The sequence below is a fragment of the Apus apus genome, chromosome 6 (assembly GCF_020740795.1).
Source record: "Apus apus isolate bApuApu2 chromosome 6, bApuApu2.pri.cur, whole genome shotgun sequence".
Lineage (NCBI taxonomy): Eukaryota > Metazoa > Chordata > Aves > Apodiformes > Apodidae > Apus > Apus apus.
The window spans coordinates 31,995,370-32,008,916 of record NC_067287.1 but is presented as its reverse complement, the minus strand read 5'-3'; the positions used below and the strand labels follow the sequence as shown (position 1 = coordinate 32,008,916).

At 35.4% G+C, this 13,547-nt stretch overlaps 1 protein-coding gene across 3 annotated transcripts in view; it reads left to right on the top strand.

The window, feature by feature from the left end:
* The window catches only part of GLS (glutaminase), a 59,807-nt gene that overhangs the window by 10,433 nt on the left and 35,827 nt on the right, over positions 1 to 13,547 (top strand). For all 3 annotated transcript variants that reach the window (XM_051624203.1, XM_051624204.1, XM_051624205.1), the window contains exons 4-7: positions 3,579 to 3,708; positions 4,458 to 4,537; positions 6,060 to 6,223; positions 12,881 to 12,939. In XM_051624203.1, the coding sequence (XP_051480163.1) occupies positions 3,579 to 3,708; positions 4,458 to 4,537; positions 6,060 to 6,223; positions 12,881 to 12,939 (433 nt within the window). The remainder of the gene's footprint in view (positions 1 to 3,578; positions 3,709 to 4,457; positions 4,538 to 6,059; positions 6,224 to 12,880; positions 12,940 to 13,547) is intronic.

Sequence of the window (13,547 nt, the reverse complement as noted above, 5' to 3'; positions counted from 1 at the left end):
CAGCCTGCATCCTGGAAGCAGCACAGCACACTTGTCAGCTTGCTATGTGCATATTTTCTTGTTTTTGGTACCCTGGCTATAGTACTACATAATGAAGTTGTACTAATACTGTATAATTAGATGAAACTTAACAGCAGCTTAACAAGTCTTCCTCATGAAGTGTGCACATTTTAAGATAACCTATTTTTAGATCTCTTTCTATGGCATAGTAGCTAATTTGTAGAAAAATTTCTGATATTCTTTGTAAGAAATCCTCCTACCCTTCAGCTTTTCCTTTAACTCACAGCTTGTTCCTAACAAAAAAACAGAAGACTTCCAAAAGTCCTATTTCTTAACTTACTATTGGTTGTGGATTGGGAGGAGGAAAGACATGAGGCAATGGGAATTATTTTGAAAATGATGGACACCTGTCTGAGATGGTAACTACTGAGTAACAGTTACAACTCTGAGGTTTAAACTTGATTCTTACTCAGAATAACTTACTTGGCTTTGTAAGCTTAGTATTTGTCACAAGGTGCTGTCTGTCCCTCTTTATTTACCTAGAAGTGTGGTCTTGCTAGCTGTGTCTTCTCTCATCTGTGGGTAGGAAGCAACCATCTGGGTATGTTAAGTTCTAAGCATAAATCTGACAATCTGTTGTGGATCTTAACAGGTTTATCTATTTGCTTCTGAGTGACTGTGCTGCTCTCTCCATCTAGGTAGCAAATCCTGAGGAAATCTTCCATTTTAGATATGCTTAACCCAGATATTAGTAAAGGTTTTCATCTTATTTGAGCAGTTAGAAAGCTTTTGACAGAAGATGTAGAGGGCTTCCACTAAGTTATAATATTAATATCTCATTTGTCAAAATAATGTTCATTTTTTCCCTAAAATGTCTAGATGTATTGAATATTTCTACAGACTCATTCTGGCTAGTTGGAAATGGAGTTCCATATTCCTTTTTGTAATGTTTATACTGTAGCTTTTTAAACAGGAAAAAAAAGGTGTGTCCATTCAGCTATATAGATAGCCTAACAGTTCTTCAGAATTGGTGGGAGTTCAGACTGTATTTTTTTGCAGACATGTACTTTGTGTAATCCTAACTTTAAGCTAGAGACCAAAGATTCAGTTTCAAAAAAAAAACAACCCCAAACTTACTTTTAGGTTATACAGCTCACTGAAAGTTATTGATCATAAGGCTTGCACCCTGATCTTCCTAACCTGAATGTATTGGAGCAGTTTCGTAGTTTGAAAATGTTTTAAAATGGGGAAGAAATGCTTGGATTGGGATTTGGCAAGACAGAAATGTTTATGGAAAAAAATGCAATTACAGAGTTTAAAGAAATGTAAAATTTGAGGTAGGAAGTTTTTTATGTGCCTGTCTTGAACACTGCTAAAGTATCTGGGGTGTATGAGCTATGTTGTTTGTAAAATTTGACTGCAGAAAGATTTTTATGTACTTGAATTCCTTCCTGTGATTTTTATCCTCCTCTTCCACTTCTTCTGAGCCTCAAACTATTTGTCTCCAAAGGGTTACCTGTAACATAAACCAGTGAGAATCTCTGATGGGGAGATGTCAGTTGCATGATATTAGAGGTCATCACAGCTGGTGTCCTCCATTGACTAAAAATACTGCTGCCCTGTTAATTGGAGTTTACTGAGACCCCTGTCATGTCCGTGCAGAAGTTGTTCCGGATACCCATCTAGATTAACTGAAACCCCATTTAATGTCTGTGAATTGGCATGATTTGCCTGGGCTAAGCAGTGCTGGGAAAAATACCCAGACACTGACCTCAGCCGAAGTCTGGGAACAATAACTTCTTGCAGAAATAGGTAATGTCCTTAACCAGCACAGCTGTTTCTGTAGTGAGTTTTAATCTCTAGCTTAAAATGGCTGAAGCGAGCATCCTAAACTTGGTGTGAATTCCTAAGTGTGTAAAGGTCCTCCCTGTTTCAGAAACATCATGTGGTGCTAGAGGTTGCATTTCAGTGCCTGCTGCTGCCTTGTTGTTTTCCATGGTCTGTATTAATTCTTGAGTTGTTCTAACAGGTTTAGGAGCACTTAAAATATTTTTTGTTTCTTACAAGAGTGCTCAATATTGTCCAGGTGATTCAGACAATGTAGAAGTGCATCCGAAAGTTATTTCTTCTGCACCCGTAGCTGCCATAACTTACTAATTACTTTTGAAAAGAGGTTATAGCACCTAGAGTAGATAACTGTAATGGAAGTCTGGGAACAAAAATAAGCAGGGTTTTTTGCAAGATGTGTAAAAAGGGAGTGGATTAACACAAAAATTAAAATAAAACCAACTCAATTGCTGTTTTAACATAGAGTAACAAAGCAATTTATTGCAGACAGAGCAAAGCTTAAGATGCCAAAGTGTACAGTGCAAACTTCTCTAACGTTTTGGTTTGACCCCTGGAGATTAGTGCCTACCAGCACTTGCAATTTTTGTCAGTTGAATTTGGGATGAAAACTATTAAGTACAAAACAGTTCAAACTGGAGCTTTGTAAGAGAGGGATATTCAAAGGCAAGATAACGCTCTCTATTCACTGGTCTTTGTGCAACTTCATTTTAAACCGATTATGACTTGTAATAATAGGAATTATCTGTTCCAAGTGACAGTATTTCCCTAAAAAATAATTTTCCATTATTCCAAATAAGTCATTATTGGAAGGGTACATCTGAGTTAACAGTTTGTTTCTGCAGAGTGTGAGGGTGTTAATGAAATTGTTTGCTGTTAAACCTCCCTTTCCCTTTCCTGCACTGGGAGAGGGCTGTTAACACCCTTTATCAGGTCATATTTCAACTGGCTGATAATGGCTCCCAGTTCCTGCTCATCCCCCATCCAGAGACACACTACTTCCAGCAGCGTGTCTCAGCTTGTGTTTTGATCCTTCCTTTATTCTGCTTCTCCTAGATAAGTCCTTTCCTTTTCACCTCATCAGTTTTTCAGATGTGCCAGATGGGCTGATGTTCAGAGGGTGTGGGCGATAATGTATTGAAGCTTAGAAGGCAGCAAAGATTCCTAAGTGGTGATAGTTTGAAGCAAGAGACTTCCAGTTCTGCTCACTGTCAACTTTAGTTAAGAAGATGTTACTAAGTACTTCCACTGGGTTTTGTTCTGATCAGAGGGGAGACTCATTCCAGTTTGAGCACCTAGTGGCCAACTTGTTCAGTTTATGGAAGTGAGAGAAACCCACTCTGAACCTCAGAGATCTAATCTAACTCTGAAATCAGCACTCCTTTGGACAAGGTCTGGGTTAGATGGCTGTCACATGTCTTGATCCTAAGAAGTGTGTGGCTTGTAAGCTTAGATGCCGCTCAAAGTGGTACCACCTTGCAATGCAACCTGATAGTTGAAACTTCAAATAAGAGCTTCAAATCAAAAGGCATAAAAGCAAATGCAATGGTACAGTTTTAAATATTTTTAAAAATAATTTATAACTTATGAAGTGGAAAATTGAAGAGTCTTTATTCTAATAAAGACCTGTTCTTCTAAGCATGTAACTTCAATAGACTGACAGTACTTAAATAGTATGTCATTGCAATTGACAGTAATTTTATACTAATAAACTTTTAAAACTTTTTTTTCAGGTGTGTACAAAGTAATATTGTGTTGCTTACTCAAGCTTTCAGGAGGAAGTTTGTCATTCCAGATTTTATGTCATTTACTTCACATATTGATGAGCTGTATGAAAGTGCTAAAAAACAATCTGGAGGAAAGGTAACCTGTTTGTAAATTCAACTTCAGACTCTGTAGTTTTCTTGATAATAACCAAATAAATTCTTTGTTAATTAGACAGATTTTTCTTAACATTTGTAGCAAAATGTTAAACTGGCAACATGATTAAATGGTTTTGGAAGTTCAACTTGTAAACTGTTAGAAAACAGCTTGTTACCTCTAATCATCTTTTGTAACAATACTTTGTTACAGCAAACAACAATCAATCTTTTGAGGTTAGAACAAGAAAATAATGTTATTTCTTTATTTTGCATAAACTATAAAACTGCTATGTTGCTTGTCAGATTAAACTTAGTCTGTAAAAGAATTATGCTACTCTACCCAACTGGCTGGGTTGTGTGACAGAAGTAATAGTCAACACCATAGCTGTGTTAGTAATTAAAGTTTATTGTAGTGCTACTTCCAATAAATTAATTGAAAACCCTCAAACTTTGTTGTAAGCCAAAACTTTAAATGATTTGAACATGCTGAACATGCTGTAACATAGAACAGAGATTCTTCTTAGAATGTGCTGAAGTTAGTACTTCAAAACAATGTTTTATTTGATAATGATCTACTGAGTATAGTGACTTGTAATGAAGTTTTAGATATACTGGATGATTATTGGTAGAATAAACCAATTGTATCTTGGGTATCTGTCCATTGGCATTTATTTTAATTAACTTACATTAACATATAGTGAAATATTTTGGATGCTGTAATGTCTCTGTTTTTATTTCACATTCCGGTAGGTTGCTGACTACATTCCACAGCTGGCCAAGTTCAGCCCTGACTTGTGGGGTGTGTCACTTTGCACAGTGGATGGACAGAGGTAAAGTCTAAATTCTAGATTTTGATATTTCAATTATTTAAGCTACCTGACACATACAGCACTTCATGGTATCTTATGGTTTGATAAAGAAAAAGCTTCACTGGAGTTAAGAAGTAAAACCCATGTGGTCATATTTTGTAGCATTTTTTTTCAGTTTCTGGGGTTAAGTGTAATTATTTTGCTATTTTTAGAAAATAGTATTTGTAAACTCTGTATTTAAGGCTGGATTATATTGCATTTATGATCCAAACACAATAATGAAACTCCGGGTAATTTCCGTGATTCACAAACTACAAGATAGAGACTGTGCTTATGTAGTATTAATCTTTGGAAGCTGCAGAGCTTTGTCTAATAGTACCCATGCCTTGAGCTGTATTCTTTTATCTGTAGGTCATGATAAATTTAAAAGTTAGTTCCTTTTCTGCATTTTAGCATTCTTACTGCAGCATTGTTACATGATTACTATACATCACTGAAAATTTTTAGATCTATAGCCATTAAAAAGAAAATGAAGGCGAAAACGTCACAGAACAGAGCGTGACTTTGCCTACTCAGAATTGCTTATGGTGACTATGGATTGACATGTTATCTGTTAGGATCTGTGTCTTAGTTTCTTACTAGCCATACACTTTATAGGGGAAGAGCTGTACAAGGGAGGTGAGGTATTTTCAGCTCCCTGTATATATATCTGAATCATAACCTACAGCTTTAAAAGTAAAACTTATCTCCTTTTTGGATATTTTAAATTAGCTTTCTGCTTTTTTGGACATTACAATATGTACTCATTGAAGTTTTTATAATGCTAATTTTTCTGCTGTTTAGTGGTGTGTAGTGTTATTGTTTATAATGCCAGAATGGTTTGGTGAGTTTCTCTGAAACCTCACATTTTCTGCAAAGAAAAGAAGCAAATACAGTTCTGATTTTACCATCAGATAAGTGGTTGTTTGGAGCCTTCTGCTCTAAGATGGGGCATATGCTGCTTGTATGAGTCATTCTTCAATGCAGTCTGACTTAGATATTGAAAGCAAACTTTCCAAAAGGTGGCACTGAATAATTGTAATGAAGTACCAATGCCTTTATTAAAGGGAATCTAAATACAAGTATAATGAAAATAACTGAATTGGATCTCATCTTTATTTTTATCGACATAAATATGTATAGTGGCTCTGTTCAGGTCAGCTGTACCCTGTTGAGCTGGGGTTTGATGCTAGAGCTCTGAGGTGATTTTTTTGCTCTGTTACAAGCCCGTTTCTGAACTTGCTTTTACTGTGTTCCATCTGCAGAAATCACCAGCAGGTAACTTTGCTAGGCTTATTTTATGGAGGCAGCTGTTAAAACCTTTATATCTTTTTGTTCTGCTCTTTAAGGTTAGACTTAAGAATATGCTTCTTTTTTTTTTTTTTTTTTTTTTTTTTTTTTTTTTTAATAGTCCTAGAGTGTTGAAGGGTAAAACCAAGCATTTAACACTTGCCACAGCTGGCAAACAGGACATTTCAAACCTCTTCATCTATGTTTTTCCCAGGCATTCTGTCGGCGATACCAAAGTTCCATTTTGTCTTCAGTCCTGTGTGAAGCCTTTGAAATATGCTATTGCTGTTAATGACCTTGGCACAGAGTATGTGCACAGATATGTTGGTAAAGAGCCTAGTGGATTAAGATTCAACAAATTGTTCCTGAATGAAGATGGTAAGAGATGCATAACACTTAGTAATGCAAATACTCAAATTTCAGAAAATAACAAAACAATCTCCACAGTTTGTTCATTCTTTTCATGTTACTGTAGCCTCTCAAGTCTTACTAGTAGACAGTGTCCCAAAATATTTTGCCATCAGCAAAGCACAGTTATCCTTTGTTGTTCACTTGTGCCTAATTTAGAATGCTGGTAAAAGAAGCTTTATTACTCCTGTTGTATTTGCTAGTATCCAGCTGTGGGGAAAAAGCAAGGATTTTGATAATGCAGGTATTTGAAATATATATTAATTTGCTTGACTTGGTAGCAAGTATTTCTTAGTCATGTCTTCTGTAAAATGATGGTGGAAGAATCAAGCTCGTTACATTGATTTTAAGAAACGTGTATCTCTTCTCATCCCCCTGAGAAGCAGGTGCTGGTGCCAAAGGCCAGTGCTGGCTTGTTTCCAGAAGATGACATTGAGCACATCTTCCCACAGATTATTCTAAGCTGAAATTTGGCTACTAATTCAAAACAATGTTGTTTTTTATTGCCTGTGGCAGGAGTCTTGCAGCAAGTATTTCTCATCCAGTATTATGTGGATTATTTCTTTTTTCATATTGTATGAATTCTTAAGCATGGAAATGTTCTTTCTAAAAACATTATGGCAAAAATCTGAGAAGAATGACTCATGTAGCCTTAGAGGAAATGCTGGATGTTATTTCTCAAACACAAATGTTTCTTCTTAGCAGATCTTTCTCTGTAAGAGAACACACAATGTTTCTGTTGCCATAGTATTGCAATTAATATTTAATTCACTACATAAGACTTGGATGATATTTTTGTCAAAGACTATTCAATTTTGACTTAAATATCTACATTATGAATATATAAATAATACAGAACTATGTTCAGTACATACCTTAAAATAATATTTCCAAACTTAAAATAGATCTTAACGATTTATTTCTTCTTTTTATTATGTTAGTGCTAATGAAATACCAACATGCCTATATATTGCTAAGAAGGAGTTAAGTGGTCAAGTTTTGCTGTCTTGTTTTTGCTTTCCTAGTTTTTCTAAATACAGTGTAGTACAGTGTGTAGTAAACTGCTTTTTATATCCTAAGAAAGCTTTCGTACAAAAAACAGTTTAAAAGTGTGAAAAATTGTATTTTTTTTTTTCTTTTAGATCAATATAGGTGTTCTGTTTTTTAATGAAATGACAGGAAGTGTAGTGCTTATTTTCTGCTTTTTCCTACTTTTAAAATTGAGCAATGAGAAGATTAATTGTTAGGTTATGGTGTTTTATGTTACTGTTAGACTTCAACAGTGTTTATAAGACTGTTACGCAATAAGAGAATTGGGATTATTGAAAGACTGACCCAGTGTGCATGAAAGTAATAATCAGAATTAATTCATACAATAGAGATTATAATTTTTAAGTATGTGCTTGTGTGGCTGTTATAACTGACATGAGAAAAATGTGTTAGCATTTTATCTGTACAGTCCTTAAAGGACTAAAGCAGAAGGTAGAAATGTAATAGGATCATATTTTAGTTACAGGGAGAGAAAGGAATGTTTGAGTGAAGGAGGAGGAGAGAATAAGGGCTTTCACTTGTAGTTTTATCTAGATGTATGAAGCTTGGATATGCAGAGTAGTTGGCAGTTTGAACATACGTCACTACTTTGAAGATCAGATTTCAAAATAAATAAATAAAATATAGATGTTTAATCTATTTGCTTTCTGTTTATTCTGAAACAGTTGAATTTTGTGTTTGTAATCAGGATTTTATGAAGTGAAATACAGGTATTTGAAAACGGGTTAGACATAGATCTGAAGGTATTTTTTACAGTTATTACATTAAAGAATCCTAAACCAGGGTGTTCTTTCACTTCTTTGTTTACTGGTATTGAGAGTCAAGCTGGAACAATGGAGAATGTTACAATTTTAAGTCATAGCTAAAACTGCCAGTTTGTAACAAGAAAGTGATGCTAAATATCATGTACATTTTCAGTAAAATCTGTGCTGTGCAGTAGAAATTTAGAAACTTCTGCAGCCTTGTGAATATTCAGTTTTAAAACTATTTTGTCAAAAGGAACATATGGCCCCCCTAACACTTCAGATTTCTGGAGGATTAAAGCAATTTCTGTGTTAATAAAAAACGGTCAGATTATTCTAGTTGATTGAAGGCGATCAGGAATTTTCCATAGTAAAATGTGTCTGAAATAGGCATCACCAGGAATAATTTTTATGATCATTGAACAGCTTGCAGGTGTTTTCATGCCTATTGAATTCATGATGGAACTAGTCTGACAGTACCTGTCCATATATACAGTTACTGTCTGTTATCCATGCATAGGACTGCCTCAAGTGATGATTATTTGTAGAATTAGTCTAGTAAAAAATGTTGCATTGTACTTGAGGGATTGTCAGGAAATGGTTTATTCTGCTGAAGGATTTTGTTAACCAAAGATGGATTTATTTCTTGAAGTTCTGTGTATGAAAATGTCTGTACAGTGTATGTATGGCAGCATCTGCTTTCTCTGCCCTGGGACTGCAAGCCAGTGGTACCAGAAAGGCCTAAAGCCAGTGATGGGCAAAAAAGGGCAAAAGATCTGGCAGGGGAAAACACTGTAATTTGAGATTATTAGGGGAAATGTCTAGATTACTTATGGCATTATTGCATGGCAGGTTACTACAGCAGTCATATTAATTGTCAAGCAGTTTTGAGGTATTAAAAATACCTATTGTACCATTCAGTAGTGATATATACAGAGGAGATTTTTTTTTGGTAACTAACTAAATTGTATTTTATTTTGAGTTTAGATATACTTGTTCAATAAATTGCAGTTCTCTGTGTAAAAGTCTGTTCTAGGCAAGTATCTCCTTCTCACAGGAAAAAAGCAGAGTCCCGTATTGGTGAAAAATATATTTTATATATATATATTTATATATAAATATACATTTATATTTACATATACATAGGTTATTTATGCAAGAGGCAAATTGTTGAATCAGTGCTAGACTTAATCAGGACACACCGCATGAGCTGCAAGGGTTATTGTGACTTGTGTTTTTCATTGAAGGTAAGAACATGAATTTACCCCAGAGTATAAGGAGATGATACAGCAATATGGGATACTTGCAGAGAAGCTTCATAAAAGATTATTTTTTTTCAATCTGAGCAGATCATTGCCTTTATTATTTGATTATACAAAGAGAGTGTATATGTGTGGTTTTGTTTTTAGTGGTGTGTGTCAGTTAGCTTTTCAGAGTTCAATACCTCTTTCTGAAGATTAGTTGATTAATTTGTTCACCTTTTTGGCAAACTGTTGTAATTACAGTATCAGTCTTCATTCCTTTTGTACCATGTGCAATCCCCTTGCTGATGACACCTGCTCTGAGCTAAATTGGTAGCTGCTCCCACTTTACAAAAACACCTATGTATGACTTTCCTTAAAAAATAATGAAGTGATGGAACCTATATGTCCTTAAGAGGTGGAAAAAATGCCTGGGAATGGAAGTATGGAAGTTTATTGATGGGAATAGAAGACATCTCTTTGAAATTCACATGAATCTTTCAGGATGTAAGATTTTATTTAGGTATTCCGGCCCTCAGAAAAGACCAGTGTATCTTAAGCCTATGGGAAGGTTCTTAGTTGTAGAATATAATAGACTATTACAGATGGAAGGAGCCTACAAAAATCATCTAGTCCTGATGCCTGTCCACTTCAGGGCTGGCCAGAAGTTAAAGCATGTTGTTTTAAGGTCATTCTCCAAATGCCTCTTTAACACTGTCAGGCTTGGGATGTTGACTTCTCTAGGAAGTCTGTGGCTATTGTGTCATGATAGAAGGCTTATCTGTCAATTACAGATATCTCTGAGAAGTGTTTGGATAGTATTATCTCGTGCTATCCAGATAATAATGAATATTGCTTCCCTGGAACCTGGATAGCCTGACAAGGTTTATTCTGCTTAGAAGAGGCAGCAGTGGATTTTTAGAAGGTGTCCCACTCAGCTCTAAGATGTGCTGGTGTTAGGCAGCAGTAGGAGAGACCCTCCAAGAAGAGCATTTGTTAGGGTGTGAAGTCTTACTACTGTACCTTCCCTTAGCTGTTAGAGCTTCCAAAATGGTTGTTCCTTGCTTATTTGTTAAGGGGTGAAATAAAACACAACTTCATTTCAGAAGCACATTCAGGAAAGTCCATATTTAATTTCATCAGAAGGTTCTTGCCGTTCTTCAGGTGAGGGCAGCAGGCAGTAGTGTGTTGATTGTAAAGTGGCCAAAACTGGTACGTGCAGTTTTAGATGTTAAACAGCAAGAGACAGGAATCTTCAGAGTAGAGGAAAAGGTAACCAAGATTAACATGTGACATTCAAGGCAAGTGGAAATGTCTTCAAGGAAATGAGATGCAATAGAATTTCTGAGGGTATTTTCTGCATGTGGATTTACCATATTGGTAAGGTTTTGAGTTGCTGGATCCTAAATAGGCATGACATATCCTTTTTATTACAATATAAATGTTATGTGGGCTTTGGGAGTTACTTTTTTTTTTTTTTGCTTTATACTGTGTGGTAGGTTGAAACCATAGAGATGTGCAAAAGAATCAAGAGCAAAACATTTTTTGTACTTCTTGAATGGTCTTTATATGATTTAAGTCATTAATGTATTTATAGACTGAAATGATACCTGATATTGAGATGAAGCTGTGAAAAAGAGCAGCATGTCTAGAGCAAGAAATGAGGGTGACTGTGTTCTCATGCATGACACCAGTGCTGTGCTGGACTACATGTCTGGAGTTCAGATTCCCAATTGAAGGAGAATATTGAAAAGCTGGAGAGGGTTCCCGTGGAGGGCCAGGGAGCAGCTGAAAGGGGAAGTTAGAGCCTTCCCTGGGAGCCACTTAACACTCTTGAAGAGCAATTACAAAAATGCAGGTTTTGTACCTCTTCTTGGTACTGGCTGATAATATAACGAGGATCAGTGGCCCCACACAGTGGCTTGGAAGGTGCTGGTTGGATGTTGGGGTAGATTTGCCCTCTAGGAGGAACAGGATTGCTAGAGAGGCAAAGGATTTGCCATGTTTGGAGGTTTTCCTAGACTCGGCTTGATAGAGGCATGACTGACCTGGAGGAGATGATGTCCAGATATCACTTCTGACCAGCAGTATGTAATGCTGGGATTAGTCATTTTACTTCTGTCGTCTTAGGCTGGTGTTCAGGTTTTTGGTCCCTGAGGAGAGACAGGAAACAATGAAAATGTTGCATTCTTCCTACTCCTAATCTGGTTTTAATCAAAAGTTGAATATATTTGAGCCGATTTGCTTGTGTTGTTGACACATGAACAGAACAGACCTTCAGTATAGGTGGATCTTAAGGACAAACAGGTTAAATCAGAACAATTTTTATGTCTGTTTCAGAGAGATTAGGAAAGGCACTAACAACTTCAAAAATAGTATATAGACATTAGGTTTGTATTTTAGGGGAGTTTCACGTTTTTGGACAGAAGGTATTGGCCTTACCTTCTCAGTAAGAGAATAACTTGATTTTTTGAAGTTTCTTTTCATACTGACTTTCTGAAAAACACTTAAGAGGAATTTGAGTTTATTAGTTTTTTGAGGTTATCGGATAGCCGTAGACCACTAAGTGCCTTTGACCATGACCAGTGTGGTATTAAAAGGAAAGTGAGTGTGTGTGTGCTGTGAATATCAGGCTAATCTCTAAAAAACAAGTTCCTTTTGGTGTACATGTGTGTGTATTGCATATAAAAGTAGTGAACACTCTGGTTTTTTTAATGACTGTTTTAAAATTTGTTGATAAAAAAAAGTACCAGCAAATAAAAAATAATTCAAACCTGTCACAGTATGAATGTATTGAGAATTGGTTGAGGTTTTAAGATAACTGTAGGAGGTAGATTTTGATGAATAAAAACTTTTACATTTGGGAAAAGACAGCTGATAAGGATAAATTCTTTTGCAAAAAGAGGGAAAAGGAAAAGGTGATTAATTCACATGAGCAGCCAAGAATGACTGCAGTGGAAAATACTGTGATTATAGAGATCAACGATAAAAAGAAAAACTGAAATGTTGAAGGTATATGCAAGTCAATTGTAACATAATTTACATTCTAGTGAGGATGAGTCGATTGTTACTTGTATTTCAGAAGCTGCCTATAGAAATTTCTGATTCTTAAAAGTAATGAGGATTTTGTAGTTGTGTACAGCAGTAATGAGATTGAAGAACTGGCATTCGTTTTAGAAATGTTTTTAAAGGATCTCTATGAAGACTTTTAAAATTACTGAGACTTGGTCACTTGGAGGAAAAACTGGGAAATCCCTTAGGTCTTGTTCCACTTGCAAATGTCGCATTGATCAAAATCTTGTAACACCGGAGAGGATTCAGAATTGTCAAGAAAAGTAATGATGTCAGACCAGTTAATTTACTGGACTGTTAAGTAGTATTAGACTGAGTGTTCTAAGCTGTAAAATACTTTGCTCAGAATTACAAAAAACTGTGTATAATATATTACAATATTTTAAATTTATTACTCTATTCCATAATCATAGCTTTAAGTCATACATTAATGTTAATAACTTTTCACTTACACACATGACTGGTTTTGTTTGACAGATGTGTCTTGGAATATATTAGTAACTGAAAACTTTGTTTCACAGACAGGCCCCATAACCCTATGGTGAATGCTGGAGCAATTGTGATCACATCTTTAATCAAGGTAAAAAGTTAATTTTTAGTTTATCTCAGAGAATTTTAATAGAATGTAGAAAAATTATCTTGTACAGATTATGCACTGTTTTCATTTTATGTAAGCAGTATCTGGTGGCAGTTCACTCATTAGCAGGAAGACAAGAGCTGATATTTTGGAAATAGTAAAACTTCCAGTGCAATATTAGACTAGCAATTTTTGAAGAGTAAGAGTGCAGCTGAAAGACTCTTCTCTTTCTTAGTGTTCTTATATTTTGTTTCCTTCTTTAACTGCACAAGACTTGGCATTCTCTTGAGAGAATTGCCTCATACTTCTTAAATACTAAGAGTATGTCTTCAAGAATATATTTTATAGCACTCAGAATATGTTTCTGAATGTCTAATGCTCACATATAGCATAAAGTTACAAGAGTATTTCTTGCTGTGTTGAAGAAATTGAATATAATGTACTTTGTACAGGAGCAATACAGCTATATTTGCATGCCAGTCTTAATACTGAATTTGTCTGCTATTAACATACTGTACAACTAAATTAAGTTTAACTTCTATGTTACCTATTTTCTGTTGGGATGTTAAATGTGCTTTCTTAAATAAGTGTGTTTGGAAATAGTTACCCAT